At 32.4% G+C, this 22059-nt stretch overlaps 2 protein-coding genes across 2 annotated transcripts; one reads left to right on the forward strand and one right to left on the reverse strand.

Annotated features, from left to right (window-relative positions):
• On the forward strand, window positions 601-1365 carry LOC108661582. The gene has a single exon (XM_018119018.1). The coding sequence runs from the start codon at window positions 601-603 to the stop codon at window positions 1363-1365; it is 765 nt and encodes a 254-aa protein (XP_017974507.1).
• On the reverse strand, window positions 17777-20125 carry LOC18601629 (F-box protein At5g39250). Its single transcript, XM_007032647.2, has 2 exons — window positions 19875-20125; window positions 17777-18934 (listed from the first exon to the last, which is right to left on the reverse strand). The coding sequence occupies exon 2, from the start codon at window positions 18825-18827 to the stop codon at window positions 18078-18080; it is 750 nt and encodes a 249-aa protein (XP_007032709.2). The 5' UTR covers window positions 18828-18934; window positions 19875-20125; the 3' UTR covers window positions 17777-18077.

Here is a 22059-nt window from a genome sequence, read left to right on the forward strand (position 1 = left end):
GAGCATTTGTATATTTAAATTAAATCCATTGAGTTTTGGGATGCTTTCTCTCATAATGAAAAAAGACCAAACTGTTATGAATAAATATATGAATGTCCATTATATTGTGACCCAATAAGTGTAGATCAAGTCAAACAACATAAAAGGCAAGATACAAGAAATGTAATATGATTTGAACTCTTAGATAGAATTAGATTAGGACTATGATTCAAGAGGTTGTTAGCCTATAAATAGACCCCTTCACTTTATTTGTAAATACGCACTTCAATAAGATATTTTTTCTTCCCCTAAATACTTTCTTTCTTCTCTTTAATTATTCTTTCAATTATCTTTATTTGTTCTTTTAAGTTATTTTTCATAACACGTTATCAGGACGAGTCTCTAATCTCTCACACTCAAGCTTCACAAAAATCGAAGTTCAATTTCTCTTCAGGTAATTTTTGTCTATTGTCACTTTATTATTTTCCCAAATTTTACCAATTTATAATAAGTCAATTTTTAATTTTATATTAATTGTTTTTCATTAGTCAATTTTTTTTCTTGCCAATTACGATATATTGTGTAATACTAATATTTATGTTCTTCTTTTAAGCTATCACAATGTCAAATCCTATAAAGCTTGAATTTGTGGCTCTTGATATTACTGGCAAGAACTATCTATCTTGGATTCTAGATGTGGAAATCCATTTAGATGCTATGGGTCTTGGAGACACAATCAAAGAAGAAAATAAAGCATCCAATCAGGATAAGGCAAAAGCAATGATTTTCCTTCGTCACCATCTTCATGAAGGATTAAAAATGGAGTATCTCACAATAAAAGATCCAGTCAATCTTTGGAAAAGTCTAAAAGAAAAATATGACCACAAGAAAATAGTAATTCTGCCAAAAGCGCGTTATGATTGGATGCATCTACGATTGCAAGATTTTAAAACTGTAAGTGAGTATAACTCAGCATTGTATAGAATTAGTTCTAAACTAAAATTGTGTGGAGAAAATGTGACTGATGCTGATTTGTTAGAGAAAACATTCTCTACTTTTCACACCTTATATGTGCTCCTACAGCAGCAATATCGTGAAAAAGGCTTTAAGAAATACTCTGAACTGATTTCATGTCCCCTCGTGGTTGAGGAAAATAATGAGCTATTGATGAAAACTCATGAATCTCACCCAACTAGTTCTACTCCATTCCCTGAAGTAAATGTGACATCATTTAGAAATTTTGGTCGTGGTAGTGATCGTAATCATGGTCGTAATCGTGGACGTGGAAAAGGTCATCATCATTATCGCAGTCGTAGTGGTTATACAAATTATTATTCTGATAATAAGAATACCCATCAAAAGTGGATGAATAGTGAAGAGATATAAGGAAAAGACAAAGATGGACAAAGGAAAAAGAATATAGAAAATATTTGTTATCGATGTGCATGAAAGGACATTGGACACGTACCTGTCATACACCAAAACATCTTGTTGAATTTTGTCAAGCATCACTAAAAGATAAAGGAAAAAATATCAAAACAAATTTTGTTGAAAATGATAGCCCAATTGATATAATACAGTTGGATGTTATTGATTTTTTTTCCCACCCTGAAGAACAGATTGATCATTTGATTGGTGATGGAAATCCTAATAATGAAATTTTTAAATTTTTTGTTGATGTGTTTTAGTACAATTCTAGTAGGAACTTGGTATGTTTAGTATAATTTTATTAAGAAGTTAAGTGTTTTAATATGTCTATTAGAAAGATTTTTTTTTTGTGTTTTATTAAAAATAGGGGTTTATATTTAATATTCTTTTATATGAGTTTCTTACTATATATGTTTTATTTTCTTGAAGAAAATATGGATAGTCAACTGGTTAGATCCAAGATCAATGATAAACATATAAGTTTAATAGATAGTGCTACAACGCACACTATATTTAAAAACAATAAATATTTTTCTCACTTGACAATGAAAAAAGCTAATGTTAATACAATATTTGGTAATACAAGATTCATTGAAGGCTCTAAAAGAGCCAATATTTCACTACCTGGTGGAACAAAGTTCATAATAAAAGAAGCATTATTTTCTACAAGGTTTCAAAGAAACTTATTAAGTTTTAAAGATATTCGTTTGAATAGATATCATATTGAGACAACAAATGAAAAAGGCATTGAATATCTTTGCATTACATCTATTATATTGGGTAAAAAAAGTGTATTGAAAAAATTACCCACTTTATCCTCTGGAATGTACTATAAAAAAATTAAAATGATTGAAACTTATGTAAACAAGAAGTTTACTAATAATTTTAATGTTTGGCATGATCGGTTAGGCCATCCCGAATCAATAATGATGCAAAAAATTATTGCAAATTCATGTGGTCATCCATTGAAAAGCTAGAAGAATTTTCAATCTAATGAATTCTCATGTGCTGCATGCTCTCCAGGTAAATTAATTATAAGACCATCACCAGCAAAAGTTGAGATTGAATCCCCTATGTTTTTGGAACATATTCAGGGTGATATATGTGGACCCATACATCCATCATATGGATCATTCAGATATTTTATGGTTTTAATTTATGCATCAACAAGATGGTCACATGTGTGCTTGTTATCAACTCACAATTTGTCATTTGCAAGATTACTTGCACAAATAATTCATTTGCGAGCACATTTTTCTGATTATGCAATCAAGACAATTCACCTTGACAATGCTGGTGAATTTACGTCTCAAGCTTTTAATAAATGTTGCATGTCTATTGGAATAAATGTTGAACAATCTATTAGTCATGTTCATACATAAAATGGTCTAACAGAATTATTTATCAAACGCCTTAAACTGATTGTAAGGCCATTACTTATGCAATCCAAACTCCCAATTTCTGTTTGGGGACATGCCATTTTGCATGCAATAGCACTTCTACGCATCAGGCCAACAAGTTATCATAAATTTTCCCCTATACAATTGATTTATGGTCAGGAACCAAATATTTCCCATCTAAGAATTTTTAGATGTGTGGTATATGTTCCAATTGCTCCACCACAATGCACAAAGATGGGTCTTCAAAGGAGGTTAGGAATATATGTTGGATATGAATCTCCATCTATAATTAAATATCTAGAACCCTCAACATGAGATTTATTCACTGCAAGGTTTGCTAATTGTCATTTTGATGAAATAATTTTTTCAACATTAGGGGGAGAAAATAAGCAGTTGAAAAAGGAAATATCTTGGAATACATTATCATTATCTAGTTTTGATCCTCGCACAAATCAATGTGAGCAAGAAGTTCAAAAGATAATTCATTTGTAAAATATAGCAAATCAGTTGCCATAAGCATTTACTGACCTATAAAGAGTAACTAAATCTCATATACCAACTGCAAATGCTCCAATCAGAATTGATGTAGGACAATCTATTGTTGCTAATGAGTCTAAGACATCCCTGAAGCGTGGAAAACCAATCGGTTCCAAAGATAAAAATCCTAAAAAAAAAAGGAGCAAATATTCAAGATGGTTAAGAAGAGGAAACAAAAACTCCAGAAGAGAGCCTTGACATAATTTCAGAAGAAATTCAGTACCTGAAATTAGTGAAAATGAAAAGATCTCAATAAATTATGTCATGACAGGAAAAAGATGGAATCAAAATGAAATAAACGTCGACGATATTTTTGCATATAATGTAGCGCTCAATATTATGAAAGAAAATGAAGATCTTGAACCTACATCTATTGAAGAATGTAGACATAAAAATAATTAGCCAATGTGGAAAGACGGAATCAAAGTGGAATTACATTCACTTACAAAACGTGAAGTTTTTGGACCTATAGTCCATATGCTAAAGGGCGTAAAACCAGTGGGATATAAATGGGTATTTGTGCGAAAATGAAATGAGAAAAATGAGATTGTGAGATATAAAGCACAGCTTGTTGCACAAGGTTTTACCCAAAAGCCTGGTATTGATTATGAAGAGACATATTCTCCTGTGGTGGATGCAATTACATTTCGATATTTAATTAGTCTGGCAATACATGAAAAGCTTGAAATGCATTTGATGGATGTAGTTACAACTTATTTATACGGCTCACTTGATAATGATATCTATATTAAAATCCTTGAAAGATTTAAGTTGCCTGAAGTACAAAATTTGAAATCCCGTGAGATTTATTTGATCAAATTAAATAAATGTTTATACGGATTAAAACAATCCGGACGCATGTGGTATAATCGCCTTAGTGAATATTTGTCGAAAGAAGGCTATAAAAATGATCCAATATGCCTATGTGTTTTTATAAAAAGATTCAGATATGAATTTGTAATAATTGCTGTTTATATTGATGATCTAAATATTATTGGAACTCCTGAAGAGTTATCAAAAGCCGTGGATTATTTAAAGAAAGAATTTGAAATGAAATACCTTGGAAAAACAAAGTTTTGTTTGGATTTTCAAATTGAACACTTGACAAATGAAATTTTTGTCCATCAATCTAATTATATAGCAAAAGTGCTAAAACGATTTTATATGGACAAAGCACATCCATTGAGTTCACCAATGTTTGTAAGATCATTAGATGTGAAAAAAGACCCTTTCCGACCTCGTGAGGATAATGAAAAACTTCTTGGTCCTGAAGTACCATATCTTAGTGCAATTATACCATTAATGTATCTTGCTAGCAATACACGACCTGATATTTCATTTGTTGTGAATTTATTAGCAAAATATAGTTCTTCTCCAACTCGAAGACATTGGAATGGAATTAAACATATACTTCGATATCTTCAAGGAATAATGGATATGGGCTTATATTATTCAAATGCATTAAAATCATATTTAATTGGTTATGCAAATGTAAGATATTTATAGATCTACATAAAGCTCAATCTCAGACAGGTTACTTATTCACATATGGAGGTATGACTATTTCATGGCGTTCTTTAAAGCAAACTATAGTTGCTACTCTTCTAATCATGCATAAATTTTAGCAATTCATGAGGCAAGTCGTGAATGTGTCTGGTTAAGATCTGTAACTGAACATATTCGAGAAATGTGTGGTTTGTCAACCAAGAAAGAATTCCAACAACATTATACGAGGATAATACTGCTTGCATAGCACAGTTAAAGGAATGATACATTAAAGGCTATTAAACAAAACATATTTCGCCAAAATTCTTCTTCACTCATGACCTTCAAGAAAAGGGTAATATTAGTGTTCAATAAATTCGTTCAAGTGACAATCTAGCAGATTTGTTTACTAAAGCTCTTCTTACTACAACATTCAAAAAGTTGGTACAAAAGATTGTGATGCACCGTTTTAAAGATCTTAAATAATGCAGTTGTTAGGGGGAGTAAAATACACATTGCACTCTTTTCCTTCATTAAGGTTTTTCCCACTGAGTTTTTCTTGATAAGGTTTTTAATGAGGCATTATTTCAAAAGCGTATTCTTGAAAAGAATTATGTACTCTTTTTCCTTCACTCGGATTTTTTCCCCATGAAGTTTTTTCTAGTAAAGTTTTAACGAGGTATATTCTTAATACAATGGACATTCAAGGGGGAGTGTTATGAATAAATATGTGAATGTCCATTATATTGTGACCTAAGAAGTGCAGATCAAGTCAAACAGCATAAAAGGCAAGATACAAGAAATGTAATATGATTTGAACTCTTAGATAGAATTAGATTAGGACTATGATTCAAAGGGTTGTTAGCCTATAAATAGACCCCTTCACTTCATTTGTAAATACGCAATTCAATAAGATATTTTTTTCTTCCCCTAAATACTTTCTTTCTTTTCTTTAATTGTTCTTTCAGTTATCTTTATTTGCTCTTTTAAGTTATTTTTCATAACATAAACTATTAAATATGTATGAAAATTTCAACTTCAATCCTGAAGAACATAAATTGGTGCCAACTGCATTAGATTAACTTTTCTATTGAGATTAAATATTAAACCTCAAAAAACTTGACTGGAAAATGATGAGTTGCAAGCTTTCTTTTCTTAGAGTTCAACAAGAGTCCTAGGATTATACCCTGTAGATACTTGATTTTGGTTAATACCTATTCTCTAAAGAATTATGTTACAAGATAATATTGTACAAAGAACAACCAAAATGAGTGAAGCACTACTTCACGCAGAACAAAAACAAGTGAAGTGCTACTTCACACAGAACAACTAGTATAAGTAGAGCATTACTCTATATGGAACAACTAATACAAGTATAACAGCTATTTTGCATGAAATAATCACTTCACATGGATGAAATTGGTTACTTTCATCTTGGAATGTTTCGAAGAATTTGGCTTTATGGCTAAAAAATGGATCGGAGGTAGTTATTAGGTCTTTTGTTTAACCTTTTCTTAAAGTAAAAGTGTTTCACCCTCCTACCTTGTTCTTGTATACCTCTTCACATACATTTTCTTCTCTTATATCTTTTCATGTATACCTCTTCTCTATTACCTTTTACTCAAGAACAATTCTTATTACACCCAATCATAGTAACGGTTACTCACATTAAAGCTTTTCATAATAATGTAATTCATGAGGTGCATTAAAGCCTATTCTTGAGTAACTACCACTTTTAGCACTATATATAAAGCCTCACAATTTATTTAAAAGGGCTTTTCCCGCCCTCTCTTAGGGGTTAACACATTCTCTTCCAAAGCTTCTTTCTTTAATTCTCTTTTACTCCCTAGTTCTCTTCTTGTTATCTTCCACTTGCCACGACATTCAATACTTCAAAAACAACTCTAATCTTCCTTTCCGCTGCCTCCGGTGCATCATTTTACTTATTTGCAACGCTTCCTTTCTCTATCATAAGAACCCTCTTTTCATTTTGGCAACTTCATTGGGAATGAGTGGTTGCATTAAGTAAAAGCTTACTAGAAAAACTTTACATTATTGGAAGATATGGATAGTTCCTCTAGTAACCAAGATGAACCGATTCCCACCTACATCCGAGAGCTGATGAAAATGATTGAACCTTCTTGAGAGAGAATGCAAATGTTGGAAGATAACAATAGGCGAATATTGGAGACTATATCTCAATTTGCATCTTCCACTCCCACCACTTTTCAAGCTTAACTCGTACACCTTAATGGTGATGAAAATGTATGAAATGGATACATTCCCCTAGTAGTAAACACAAATGTGAATGGAGGAAATGGAAAAAATGAAACTGATGTGGTGGGTGTTGGAAATCCTAAATTGATAAACTCTTATACGGTAGTTACACTAGCAACTAGACCTATCAAAATGGGCTTGGCCCATTGGGTCAACCCATTTTTATTGAAAATGGGGTAGGTTGGGCTCGAAAATTTAGGCCCATATTAGAATCGGGCCTAAATGGGCCAACCCATCTGATCAATGGGCTAGGGTGGGCTAGGGCAGGCTAAAAGAAAGAAAATAAATTATTAATTTTAGTTATTTTAATAATTTTATATATTTAATTATATTAAAATAATAATTTAGTAACCAATAGTATTGTTAATTTTATATGTTTCAATATTTTTAATCTTTACTTGTCAAATTAAAAATTTTAGTTTAGATTAAAACTCACTATCTATTTTTCTTTTATGACAATCAATATTAGATGATAAATTGATAATGATTCAGACCTTGAAACATCATTGCTGTCCAAACAAGATTTAAATATTTTGCTTGAGAATGAGGATTGAGGAAGACATAAATGAGTCTTGAAGTTTTTAATTATTTGGTTATATACTTATGTTTATGGGATGGTAGTTTATGTTAAAGATTGAATATAATACCCCGTACTTTATTATGGTGGCTAATTATGAAACCTCGACCTGCACAGATGCGTGACTAGAGGTAGACTATTGAATGCATCAAATTCACATATTTAATGGGAGATTAAATACCTAATTAGTCTAAGTTGGACTAGATTTAAGATTGAATTTAGGTATTTTTATTTATTTTATTAGTTTAGTTTAATTTATATTTAAATTTTTATTTTGAGTTAATGATGCTAGTTTTATGTTATTTATAATTTTTTATGTTTTTATAGGAGTAGGATCAAAAATAATTTCAATTGGTGAAGAAAGGTGCACAATTAACTATTGCTTTATTTGCATATGTTTAGGTTTTTCAATCATATCTACCACTACAAAAGTCCAAATGACATGATTTTTAGACCATTAGAAAGATAAGAGGTAGAGCTACAACTTTGATGTTTAGCACTTTGCCCATTTCTAAGTAGAAAGTGGTCAAAATTTTTATTATAGTGAAGGTATTGCACCAAAAGAACAAAAAAAGGGCATATTTGTAAATTTCATGAAACTTTGATTGACTTTAGGATAAATATCTCATTTCTTCCAGCACCTTCTCCTCACTTCCAGCAGTTTCTTCTTTTTCTTTTTTCCATCCTTGTCCCTCACTAAACGTTTTCCCCCTTTCATGGAAAAGAAACCTTAAAGCCTCCATAACTCTCTCGAATTAACTCCAATTCTCATGCTTTTGTACACTTTTTCATAGGGTTTTTCATAGTCTTTCACTTTTACACTTCAAGAACCCTCAAAAGCTCTTCCTCTACACTTTCTCTCACTAGCTAAACATTTTAAGAGAGAGAGAGAGAGATAGACTTTCCTTGATAGCTTGAAGAACTCTTGAAAAGAATTCCACTATAAAACCACTAAGGTGAATAATGAGTTAGATTTGGTTTTTGAGTTGTTGATGATGGCCGATAATTAGGTTTGTGGGCTGATTTATTGTTGAAGGTTATTTAAAAATGTCTAGTATAAACAATGACTACTTAAATGGTAATTGGAACCTAGTTAGGAATAACTAGTAAAACTTGATTTAGGAAACAACTTATGGAATAGTATTTATGTAAATTGAGTTGGTGTGATGCTATTGTGTGTGATAGGTTCCAATGAGACTCCACATCTCCATTCGGAGCATTAGACACAATTAGAGTCGATCAAAGCATCAACAAAGACATTATGAGTGAACTTGCATTAAAATGTTTTGGGATAAATGCATACGTGTTTAATTGAATCACTTAAAATGTTTTATCGGACTTTTCTTTAAAACGTGCATGGGAACAAGCCCTTAATAAAATGTTTTTATGTGGTAAAAAATGTGATATAATGAAACCGTGTGTTCTTACATTATACGGATATGTGTGTTATGCTTTGAGTGATAATGCTATATAATAGCTAAATCAGTGCACATGATGGTGCCGATGGTATGCGGTGTGGGAGTCACATGCCAGTAATGATGTGAGCGAGAGTGCATGTAGGGAGTGCACATGATGATATTGCCTTGTGGGTGTAGAGAGTGCACATGAGCTGAATAAGGCGGCGGTGGTGTACATGTATATATATATATGCTATAGACAATTTATGAAAATAAAAATTGTGATTGTACTATATGCTATAGAATGTTTTTCCGCTGCAGCGAGAAACCCTCTGTTTTACTTGTCTTGATTGGATATTTGCTGTAGTTTTCACCCTTTTCAACTCCATTGTGGATTATAAATACTTCACCTTAAAGGATTAAATAATCAAGGGTTGAATTAAGGGTTTTACAAGAAATTAAACTATATTGTATTATTTTTAAAATAAGTGTATCGTGTTTTCAAAATCTTTTCGTATCGTTTATTTGTTCCTTTCCTGAGTTCACTCACTGAGTTTATACTGATTATTTTCAACTTCATGTTTTAGTTTTCAGGTTCGAAGGTAGTTGGACTCTTAAGCCGAGGTGTTTCCTCTTTTTTATTTTTTTGTAGGTCGCCTAGAGTCACTCCGCTGACGGTGAAGGTCTTTGTATTGCACATATATGTTTAATGTGAATTGTTAATATACATTTGACAAACTATCTATGTATATTTTAATTTATGATGCTAGTGTGAGTATTTACTTGGGTTCTACGAATTGGCTTCGAAAAAATTAGCATTCGAACACTATTAATTATAGATCTTAAAGAAATATGAATGATAGATGGACTAAAGTACAGATTTACATAGGAAGGCTTGCTTGGGCCTAGTGGGCTGTGCCTATTGGGTCCTTGCGCCGGTCATGGCCTGGGATTGGGCAGTGACATTGAAACTTTATTTATGTAATTTATTTGCTTATTTATATTTGGTGTAATTTATTTGTTTGTAACGTGTTTTTATTATTCAATTTATGAATTAAATTATAAAACAATTTTATTGATAGGAAGTTTATTAGATAGATTTGCAAAAATGATTTTTTTTTTTTTTAAAAGAAATTGGCTGGCCCAACCCTACCCATGGGCTAGTAATGGGTGGGCTGGGCTTGGGTTATGATGGTTCATGTAAAAAATGGGCTGGCCTGGCTTAACAGATATTTTCTCAACCTACAAAGATTTGGGCCGAGCTGGGTCGAACCAGCTCATATTGACACCTCTACTAGTAATTACCTCAACTACAATAATCTAACCAACCATTACTTAAGGCTTTGTAACAATGGAAGAGCTCTAAATGTTAATAGATTAGAAGAATAAGAGCTTTAGCTTTTTTGAATCTAATCTTAAGTTTCCTTATCTAACAAGTGCAGCTGTTAAATCATATCCTAAAGGCTACACTAGTCTTAAATTCAAGCAATTCAATGGTAAAACTGGTGATGCACGAGAACATGTTATGAAGTTTGTGGAAACATTCGGAGTAGCGAAATTGGATGATGACTTGAAGTTGAAAGAGTTCTCTAAATCTCTCATTGAAAGGGCCTATACACGGTATGTTAATCTTAACCCTGGCTTTGTCTAATCTTGGAATCAAATGTGTAGGATGTTTGGAGAAAATTTATTCTCTACTCAAAAGAAGGTTACTCTCATTAATTTGGGAGGAGAATGTCAAAAGTCCAAAAAAGACCTTATGGAATACATCCAACGCTTTAGAGAAAGGGTATTGGATATACAAGAGTCTTATGATGAGAAAGAGTTGGTGAAGTTTTGCATTCAAGGAATGTTTGATGAGTGTAGGCTACACTTGAAGAATTTACCTTTTCCAACTTTTGCTACCTTGGTGGAAGTGGCATGAAGAACCCATTACACGGTTCTCAAATAAAAAATAGCTACTCACTTTGATAGAAGGAACATTCCAACAGTGACTGCAATTCAAGGAGGAGGTAGAGAAAAAAAAAGGTCGTTTCTAGAAGAGAATATTCCTCAAGAAGATGCAAGCATAAAAGTTATTGATTGAGAACAATAGGGTCCAAAACAACCCACTTCCCGCTCATTTATGATATTTCTATGACATTGACTCTTCATTGCTTTATGAATTACAATTTGACATAAAAAAAATCATATTCAGCCGTTAGCTTTATCGTTTATATTTTGACTATAATTATATTATACTATTGGTTGCAAGCTTTATCGCTCATTCTTTAACCATAGTTCATCACTTTTACTTCAGTCCAAAGCTTTACTACTTATATTTTGGCTGTAAGAATATTGTTCTAATGTTCACAAGTTTTATCGCTCATTCTTTGACCATAATTTATTATTCATATTCCAGCCGCTAGCTTTATCGTTTATAATTTGGTTGTAATGATGTTATGCTATTGGTCTCAAGTTTTATCGTTCATTTTTTGGCCCTAACCTATTACTCACAAATTGGCCGTAGCTTTTACACTTACTTATTTAAAGGATTGAATTAATCTCCTTCACGTCAAGTTAGAGTTAACCTCCTTGATATAAAGTTGAGAGTTCCTTTTAGGCACATACAATGTGAAATATGAATAAGTAAGCAATAGGCGTATAACATTATTATTATTATTGCAAAAAGAAAAAGAAATACAATATAACAATAGCAAAGTACTAGCTCAAATGAGCTTTCAAAAGACTAACCAATTACATATTCCATAAAAAACAGCTACTATTGACAAAGATATCTAATTGTTCTCGTACTTCAGTTTCACGTTTTCTTAGTGAAGCTATTTTTGTCGTAATGTCTTCTAACTCTTTTTCCAAAGAAGACTTGTTGAGAAAAGCTTTGACTCTAGATCTACAATCATTGAGGCATTCAAATTTGAATCCAACGTTACAAGCATCATCGAAATCCCATAACATCTACTACAATTCCTCTGGTGAAGTACTCATTAATAGAGCATGGGAAATGGCTAGAGCTTTATCTAACACTTCCATCATTAAACAAATGACATCCATGTTCTTAAAAAAGGAAGTACTCAAAAATTCTCCTTTTATACTGAAAATTTGCTCTAAGTATTCCACATATTTTGAAGAAATTTGAAAACTATGGAAGTTACTTTTTTACCACTCTGTTCAGCACATGCTACTTGAGTACCAGAAACATTATTAGCATCTTTGTGTGCTGGCACTGGAAAGGAAGAAGCATGAGAATTAATCAGAGTAACTCTAATATCATTAATAACAACTCCAACATCATGAATAGCCTCAATATTTGGAGTTGCTCCAACATTATCGATGACAACATCAGGAATAGCTCTAGCATCAACTCCAACATCAAGTACAACCTCAACAGTAGGAATAACCTTAGTGTTGGGAATAACCTCAATATTAGGAATAACCTTATATTGAATAACTTGGGCAGTAAGAATGATCTTAATTTCAAAAGAAAAAAAATCAACATCAATTGGAGTAACATAATAATATGTTTATACTTGGTTCATAGTGGAGCCCTGAACATGAAAAGGAAATAGAACATCCAAATCAATGAAATCATCAAAAGGGGCTAGCTAACCTTCAACTTCAGCTTCATCAACATCAACAGACTCATCATCAAATTCATCACTACGTTCAAAGTCACATGATTCTTCCTCAATCTCAGCTTCAAAAGTCTATTCCTCTTCAATCGAGTTAAGTTTTACTCTCACAGTTGTTTCTCTCTATAAAAAAAATAATAAGAAAATGAATTTAAAAAAAATAAAAGATGAAGTAAAGGCTGAACTTACTTTTTAATGTACATGTTTTTTTTTATTAGTAAAAGCGTGAGAATCATCATCTTCTTCTTCATTTACATTTCTTTTCTTTTTGAGAGAAATCAAGCGCAAGTATACATCAGTGTTACCTACAAGAGGAGTGTAGAAACAAGCTTTGGGATTAGTTAAAGGCAAAATAAAAGATCTCCATTCTTCAACACACTTTCTCTAATAAGCAAACCATCCAAAAGTGTGGATACCAACTCTATCAAAAGTTAGGACAGTATAACTTTTAAGTTTATCTAAACAAAGTTGAAGTCTTACCCTAGGAGATGAAGAAACGTATGAAGAAAAACTAATAGAAGAAGAAGAGTCAGGAGGAGCTAGTTGGTCAAACCCAAATTGGCATGCCATGCTGTAAGGAGAATATACCTTGACGAAAGAAAATTTCTATCTCCACTTGAACTAGAACTCTCAATCATAGATGGAAATTAGGAACTGTGAACCTATACACAAAAGTTAATACCTTGTGAACTAATTCTTCTTGATTGTAGAGGGTGGTGATCATAATAAATTTTAAGATCACAAAATCCATCAATGGGTTGCACATAAGGGCTGGGATTGAATTCCTTTGTCACATCCATCACTTCAAAAACATTACCTTTCGAGAGTTGATCATGCCATGGCCAAGCTTTATAGTTGTTCTTGGATAGAGGGTTATTCAGGGAAAAAGATGCAAAAGGATATGCATTAGGCACGGGAGTGCAAGTACCAAACCTTTCCCATAAGCACATCTAAATGAAGGAATCATCCACATAAGTCAAAACTTTGTAACACCTAGCTGACTCTACAGTTTTGAGTTGGTAAAAGTTTATCCTCTTATATAGAGATCCTAAATACAGTGGACCAAAAGGAAAATGTATTATCTTGACAATTTTTATTGTGAAAGGAACAACAGCTGAAGAGATACCATCATCTGACGCTTTGGGAATATATGTCGTGCCAACTAAAAAATTATTAAATCCACTAGCTCATGCTCATGGTTTAGGTAATCAAAAGGACCAATTTCATTTTCCTTAGCGTTGAACTTTTTATAAAGAAACCCTATCCAATTGGTGAACCGTGCAACCTCTGAAGTTTTACTCAAATTCTTGAGTAGATCAAAGAAAAATTCTCGAAGACATATATCTTCTTTAGAAAGCTTGATAGAGTGAAAATCATGCTTCCCCATGCAAAGAAGTTCCAAGAGAATACTTACATCTTCCAGAGTGAAAGTAAATTCCTCCATGTTGTAATCATAATATGAGAAAAAGTGTTCCACCTTGCAAGAATAGCATGCCATACATCCATCCTTTTCTCTCTACGAATATTGAGCTCGAAAGTGAGACGTACAACATTAAGTATTCCAATAGATGAGAGAAGTTTAACATAAGTAAGATTATTCAACAACTTATTTACCCATTCATCCCAGCCATGAAAAAATTGAGAATTGGAGCCTAGCTTAGTAGTAGAAAGTGGAAACTCATCACATTCAAACTTGAACTTAAGAATGGATAATCTCGAAACACTACTTCTTTTATGATGAGGTGCTTCTAAGCATAGACAATTCTAATCATTTCCAACAGGCTCAAAGGGATGTTCGTCAACTTGCCTGGCACGAATTTCCTCCCAAAAATGATCTTCTCCTCTTCCTCTAATAATTTTATCTTCCAAATTTTCAGGGACAAGAAGAACTTCACCACTTTTTTCTACTCTAATTTTCTTGGGAGGAATTACTTCGGAATCATTACTCTTCCTTTTATGTGCAGTAGTTTTTTATCTTGTTACAACCGTTCTAAACTCACCATAATGGATCTTTGGAAGGAAATGCCTCCTAAGCATAGAGAAAGATGGAAAAAGAATCCTATAAACATGATCATAGAAAAAGAGATAAGTATACACACACAATAATTTTTTTATTTATGTATTTATTAAGTATAAAAAACACAACAACAACAAAGTAAAAACAACAAAACTTATCAAAATTATAGATTTTGATATTATTTTTATTTTTAATAATATATATAATAAAAACTTATACATATATAATATAAAAATATATACAATAAATAAGTAAAACTTAAAAAAAATCTACAACTTCTAATAACAATAACATAATAATAATAAAATAATTACAAAATTATAATTACAAAAATAACATAAAATAAATCTACCGTGAGCTCCAAAACGCGTGTCGCAAGCACCAAAAGAAAGTTCCATATTAAAATTATAAAAAAGTATCACAAATGCCACAAGCTTCAACTCAAAAGCCAAGTAAAATAAAAATAAATAAAGGGAAAGCTATGGTGTAACTTAAGCCTAAAACAAAAGCAATGTTTCCAAGGTCCTCCTTTTACACTTTTGCTTATGCTGTGAGCTCCAAACCAAACTTCAAACTATCTATAACTTACATAATTTGAAGATCTAAAATTGATTCTATATTTGACCATGTTTTTATTCCCATAAGCTGTCATGTGTAAAGTTGTAACTTAATATAGAAAGAAGACCCAATGCAGCTTCCACAATTTGCCACGTTGGGGTTTTCAGAGATTGACACATTACTTTTTCAATGGCCTTTTCAAGAAGATTTTTAGGCTTTTGGTCTTGCTTTAGCTAAAGGGTCAACTTGGGCGGGCGGCATGCCCACATCCTTTTGCTTTAGCTAAAGGCTTTTGGTCTTTCAAGAAGATTTTTTCATGAACATTTCTTACAATAAACTTTTTTTTAACCCGAGTGCAAAGCAAGGGGTAAAATCTAGTAAAAAAAAACAAGAGAAAAATCGTGGCTTGTGTTGTGAACAATTAAAAAGCTACAAACAATATAGCTTTCTAAAGAAGTAAAAAGACAACATAAGGTTAAAAAATCAAAGGCACCAAAGACCAAGTAAAACAAGAGCTCGGAATCCACGCATTACTCTTCAAAGGAAAGAAAAATATTATAATAATAATTAGTATTACTATTATTATTTTTGACATCTTCTTATAAAATCAAATAATTTGTTTATCTACTTGAATATATATAAAAAAATTCTTTCAATAAAAAATTTCATCTTATGTATGAAAAATTTTTTATTTCATATTTTAACTTGTTCAAAAAAATTCGCAAAAGAACAAACATTACTTTGAATTTTGTTTTTCTTAAAATTTGAATAAAAAACTTGTTCATTGTAGCTTCATATTTATAGAGCATATAGAATCAAGGTTTTTATAAAAAAGGTTAACTTTTCTTTTACGATTTGTATCTTGAAAATTTTATTTTATGACAATATATTGTTTATAATCAATCAAATATTACACAAACAGTAATATGTTATTACTTAAAACATTACTGCTTAAGATATTACTATCCAAGACAGTACTACTTAAGACGTTACTGGTTGAGGTGTTATAGTACAATACACTATGATACAAAATAAAACTTTTCCCTAAATTAATGCATGAGAATTATTCTTAAGTAAGAATTCTTATGCGGAGGGCAGAAATGTGGATATATGATTTTGGTTAATACTTATTCTCTAAAGAATAATGTTACAATATAATAATGTACAAAGAACAATCAAAACAAGTGAATCACTACTTCACGCAGAACAACTAAAACAAGTGTAGCGCTACGTTACGCAGAACAACTAAAATTAGTAAAGCACCACCCCATATGGAACAACTAATACAAGTAAAAACAATTACTTTGCACGAAATAATCACTTCATATGAATGATAGTGAAAACGACTCGAAATAAGTGGCAGTGTTTATAAATTACTTTCATCTTGGAATGTTTCAGAGAGATTGGCTTGATAGCATATATATGAAGGTAGTTAATAGATCTTCCTATTAACCTTTTTCAGAAGTACAAGTGTTACACCCTTCTACCTTGTTCTTGTATATTTGTTCACATACATCTTCTTCTCTTGTACTTTTTTATATATACTTCATCTATATTACCTTTTATTCAAAAATAAGTCTTATTACACTTAATTACATTAATGATTACTCACATTAAAGTTCTTTATAACAACGGCATTCATGAGACGCATTAAAATTTATTCTTAAGTAACTGTCACTTTTAACACTATATATAGAGCCTCACAATTCACTTAGAGGGGCTCTTCCCTCCCTCAGGGGCTAAGCATTCTCCTCAAGAGCTTCTCTCTCTAATTCTTTTCTACTCTCTAATTTTCTTTTAATTGTTTTCGTCTTGCCACGACACTCAGCATTTAAGGAACTATTTCAATCTTCCTCTCCACCACCTCCGACGTATCTTTTTACTTGTTTACAACATTTCCTCTCCTTATCACAAAAACTCCCTTTACAACCCCAAAAGCAGATTTGGATCAACTTCTAGTCCCATGGCACAATACCCCTTTTCTTAGAATAAAAGCAAAACATTGTTATACTATTTCAAAACTAAGATCTCTACTCTAGTCAGCTGATCATGCCCACCCCTTATAACACTCAAGCTAAAGTTTGGATGGGGACCTAAAGACTGCTGATGGCAACATCTGAGCAATTTTTGTCTTCAGGCTTAAGTTTGCTCCCTTATAAAATCATGGAATCCTGTCTACTATTAGCTTACTAAAAATGAGCTTTTTAACCCCAAAAGCGGAAGCTCCGGTGCGAAGAGAAAGACCAGGAAAGCAAGTTCACAAAGAGGGGCATCCCCTAGTTTTGGGCTTCGTATATTAAAGACTGGGTAGGCTGGGAATAGCGTGACCAAGTCGCGATTCCAGCGGGGAGCCGAAGGAAGACTAGAAACACAAGTCTTGCCTATTTTATCATGGTGTATGACCGTCGAAATCATCAAGATTTTATCTATTATTATTATTATTATTATTAGTTGTTGTGATAGCCAAATACTAAAAACTGAGGCAAAATAAGTTGAAGCAGATATATCAGTAGTATAATCAACACGTGCCCGCATTGGCTTCTCAACACAAGCTGATATTATCAAGTTTTCAAAAGGGTGATGAGATAGCCATAGAATGCTGAAGTTGAATACAAGAACTGTTCATATTTATTGATTACAACGAATAAAAAAGGTTATGTACACACTTATGAAGCAGCGAGGTAACGATGTCACTAGAGCAGTAGAGAGCATCCCCAATGAAAAGAACAACGAGGCTGCACATATAATTACAGTTCAATTATTTTCTGTGCCCGGCTACCACAATTCCACCCTTCATTTCCAATCAAGCATGTCTAATAGCCACAATACCTCTTCTTTCGAATTGGCAGCATCACAAAAATCCATTTCAATTCCAAAAACATCAATGACACCATCATTTCCATCTTCCATGAAAAGCAAAGAGATCCATGCCCGGATTCCTGAAATGAAGGGGTAGTTGGGAGAGAAGTCGAGGTAGTCGAATGCAAGGGCCCTATAAGCTGTTCTATCTATATAATCAAACAGTGATTTATTAATAATGCAAGCAACCTTATTGGAGTCCTTCCGCTCCACGAGCACTGAAACACTCACAGTCTGGCTCCAAGGAACGGTGAACCTTGGCTCAACAGGTAATGTCATTTTGTACTCAGGACCCTCAAGATGAAACTTAAGCATGTCACAAATTCCAGTAGGTGGGATCTTGATTCCAGTCTGGAGGACAGGGCCGGGGACAACTTCAGAGAAAATCAATTTATCTTCTGTCCAAATGTCAATGAAGAATTCCAAATCATCAAAGGAAAGTCTTGGAGGGAGAAGAGTGCGCTTATGCTGCCGTTTATAAAAGGTTTGATACAGTTTGTAGTAGGTTACAGTAGGAGGGTTGGGCCGCTTGCAAATGGAAGGCCATCTCTTTGCACATACACATCTCCAAAAGTAATCATCTCTAGCTATGTCTCTCCATTGCTTACAGACCACCATGCAAGCTGCAAGGTCAATGCCATCTAATAAAGGAAAAACAACCTTCAAAACTTCTTCACATGACATTTTCAGATTGCAAAATGACCATCAAAAGCCAAATCACTATGTGCTCCAGCAAACTGGAATCATTTACAACATCAGAAGGTGTTAAGGACCCAATTGCTGATGGGTTCCTGTGAAAAAGACAAGGTCAACTTTTAAACTCAAGAGCATCTACGCATCAGCATTACGTTCAAAGCAAAAACATTGCACACACATGTCGTGGCAAGTTGTCTATATTATGAAAACAGAAAAAAGTAACATTTAACAATGCATTTAACAGAAAAAAATAATATAGAAAGGTATTCTACCCTCCTGCAAAACTAAAACATTATTCCAAACAACCACTTCTGCCCTAAACAAGTCTTTCAAGACTATAAGCACCAGTCTTTTACCTCCCCAAAGATAGCTACTTGCCTATTGTACTGAAAAATTATCTGATTAGGTAATTACCCTCTAAATACAAATGCAACTCGTATAAGTAGACACACATTGACACCTTAATATAAAGATATGATACTAGCGCTTAACCCCGACTCGATTAGGTTTCCTTCCTAGCAGGACAAAAACACATTGCAATACACAAATGCACAGAGTAAAAGACACACATCATGTGATTTTAAAGCAGTCAATTTACACTATTAACACTTCAACAACATGATAAATCGCCAATGCAACACCGATTTGACAAATATTCTACTTCATATAATAACTATCTAGCTTCGTATAATTCACATTACTAGAACTCAAAAACACAAATAATTTTTAAGACTGATCTTAAAATTTCCACTAGAACCCAAGTATTATCTAACAACTACAGCACAAAACTAAATCAAAATTCCATCAGAATTCATAAAATAAAACCCTAAAAATGGTATCCATAACAAAAAGATCATAACTTTACATAAATTAAGTAATGGTAAAACGAACCCACAAACAGAAAAATCAAATCAAACACACTATTATTCCAAATCTGACGATAAATCCGAACTTTCAATTTCATACATGAAAAATTCACCCAAAAAAAAGCGTAAAAATGGATAAAAAGAAAGGGGGGGGTGGGAAAGAACAAACCCCAGATCGAGAAAAAGCCCAAAAACTGTGTAGGAGATTGGCAACGAAAAGAATTGGTTAGAATTATTAGGCAACCGAACTTTTGGTGAAAATTTTGGGGGAAATTTCGGGAGAATTTGTTTTTAGCGTTGAACACAGAAAGAAAAATCTGAAGAAGGTTAGACAAAGGAAGAAAGAGAAAGAGATATAGAGAGAGAGAAAATAATTTAAGGGAGAGAGAGACAGAGAGGCTGCGGCTTGGAAAAAGTTAATAAAAGAGACAAAGCCTCCACATAAAGCAATGTTTAATTTAATCAAATCAAGTATGATTGATGGTTTGGGTTTTAGTCGTAGCAAGTTGGCCATTCTTTGCATGGGCTTACTTTGGACCAGCACCATGCTTTTCCAGCATTCATTGCTCTAGCCGACCCATCCCCAGGGGATAGAAGCCCAGCATTTTTAGGCCATGGCTACACATGGGCCTAAGCCTGGCAACGACTTGATACTTTTTTCCTTTTGTATTAACATTTTTAAAGTTATAAATAAGTTATTGTTATATATGGATACCCGTGATTATGTAATCCGATAATATAGGGTTCAGTTATGAGTGGATTAGGCGGGTTCAGTTATGAGTGGACTCTAAACCAAAATTCGATTATATATAACGTTACAAAATTTTTAAATTTTGTGAAGTTTGACTCTTTGCCTTTCTTAGTTTAACACAATCTTTGTCATATCAACTAACTTGTTTTTTTGTAAACTAATAAATGTAATAGTAGTTTGTATTAATTGAACTATAGTGCAAACTCAAATATGTAAAATTTTATTATTAGTAAGGATTTAACTCATGAGAGGGTTGGAAACTTAAACTAAATTTATCATGTTTAATTAACAAATTAATTAAGAATAAGTTAAACTAAATTCAATAATGCACACTACTATAAAAATAAACAAATTCAAATAAAAAATCTAATAATAACAAAGTAAAATTACCAAAAGTTCCAATAGCAATACAAATACAATTAAACAAATATAAATCTAAAATATAAAAATTCACCAAATAAAATTTATAAATTAGAACAAAACCAAGCCATTAATCAAAAACTAAAACATATAATATTTTACGTATATATCGCAAAAGTGAGGCAAGGATATAAATATATATTCTCGTCTTCGCCCTTGTTTGCGCTGAAAAAGTCATTTCTTCCTTATTCCCATTACTTATTTTTTATTTCTCGAACTCGACCCATCGGGATAGAGAATCAAGTTCCTTGTGGGATTTGGGTGAGATTGATAAATCCTCAAATTTGATGATTTTCATTTTCATCTATTGTTGTGTTTAATATCTTTAATTTTGGGAGGAAAGTTAAGTTAGGAGTCATGCATGTAACATGTCTTAAATATATGGATAATTCTAATTGAACATATTTATTAATTGAATTGATTTAAGTACCTATGACAAATAAGGATAACAAATGAAATTTTCATAATATTAAAATCATCTCATATTTAGAAACTGGTTCACTTTGTTGTCTTCTTAACAATCTTTATGGCTCCTATAGACACCTATACCCATGGATCCTAAACAAAAATAATAATAAATAATAAATAAAATTAATAAATCACTCTTAAAAAAAAACTGAAACTGACGGTTTCAATATGCCTTGCTTCTTTCTCCTACAGTCAACTGATCAGATGTTCAGGTTTATGGCTACCCTATTGCTTTTCTAATCACTATCACTTTGATACTTAGGAAATAACCTGCACAGGGCATTTATTGCCTCTTAAGCAGCTAGATTTAGGTCACCTTTGACTGCCACCGCCAGGTTTCTTTTACTTGAAGCCCCTCACCTATAAAACCATACTCAGAAGAGCATGATTTTACTTTTGGATTATCCAAAAACTTGGACAATTAGGTTCTATAAGAACCCTTGAAATTCATAAGAAAGAAGGGGTCAATTTTACAAAACTTAGCAGCTAATTTCACCACAGAAGCCTTAGGTAACCAATTCCAAAAAAAGAGAGAAAACCCTAAAGCTAAAGAAAAACAAAAAAAATCCTAACTTTCTGTCCTATCAAGTAGCCAAATACCACAATCAAAAGATTAAGAAAAGCATAAATAAAAAATAGCAAAAAGTAATAAAAAAAAGCCTTGAAAATTTGAAAACTAGAAAGGACCAATGGGGTTTGTTTTTCCTTCTTTTCT

The sequence above is a fragment of the Theobroma cacao genome, chromosome 4, assembly GCF_000208745.1.
Source record: "Theobroma cacao cultivar B97-61/B2 chromosome 4, Criollo_cocoa_genome_V2, whole genome shotgun sequence".
NCBI lineage: Eukaryota > Viridiplantae > Streptophyta > Magnoliopsida > Malvales > Malvaceae > Theobroma > Theobroma cacao.

Bases quoted from the DNA above. Each gene is read 5' to 3' on its own strand.
- LOC18601629 (XM_007032647.2), bottom strand. From the start codon at position 18,827: ATGTCATGTGAAGAAGTTTTGAAGGTTGTTTTTCCTTTATTAGATGGC.
- LOC108661582 (XM_018119018.1), top strand. From the start codon at position 601: ATGTCAAATCCTATAAAGCTTGAATTTGTGGCTCTTGATATTACTGGC.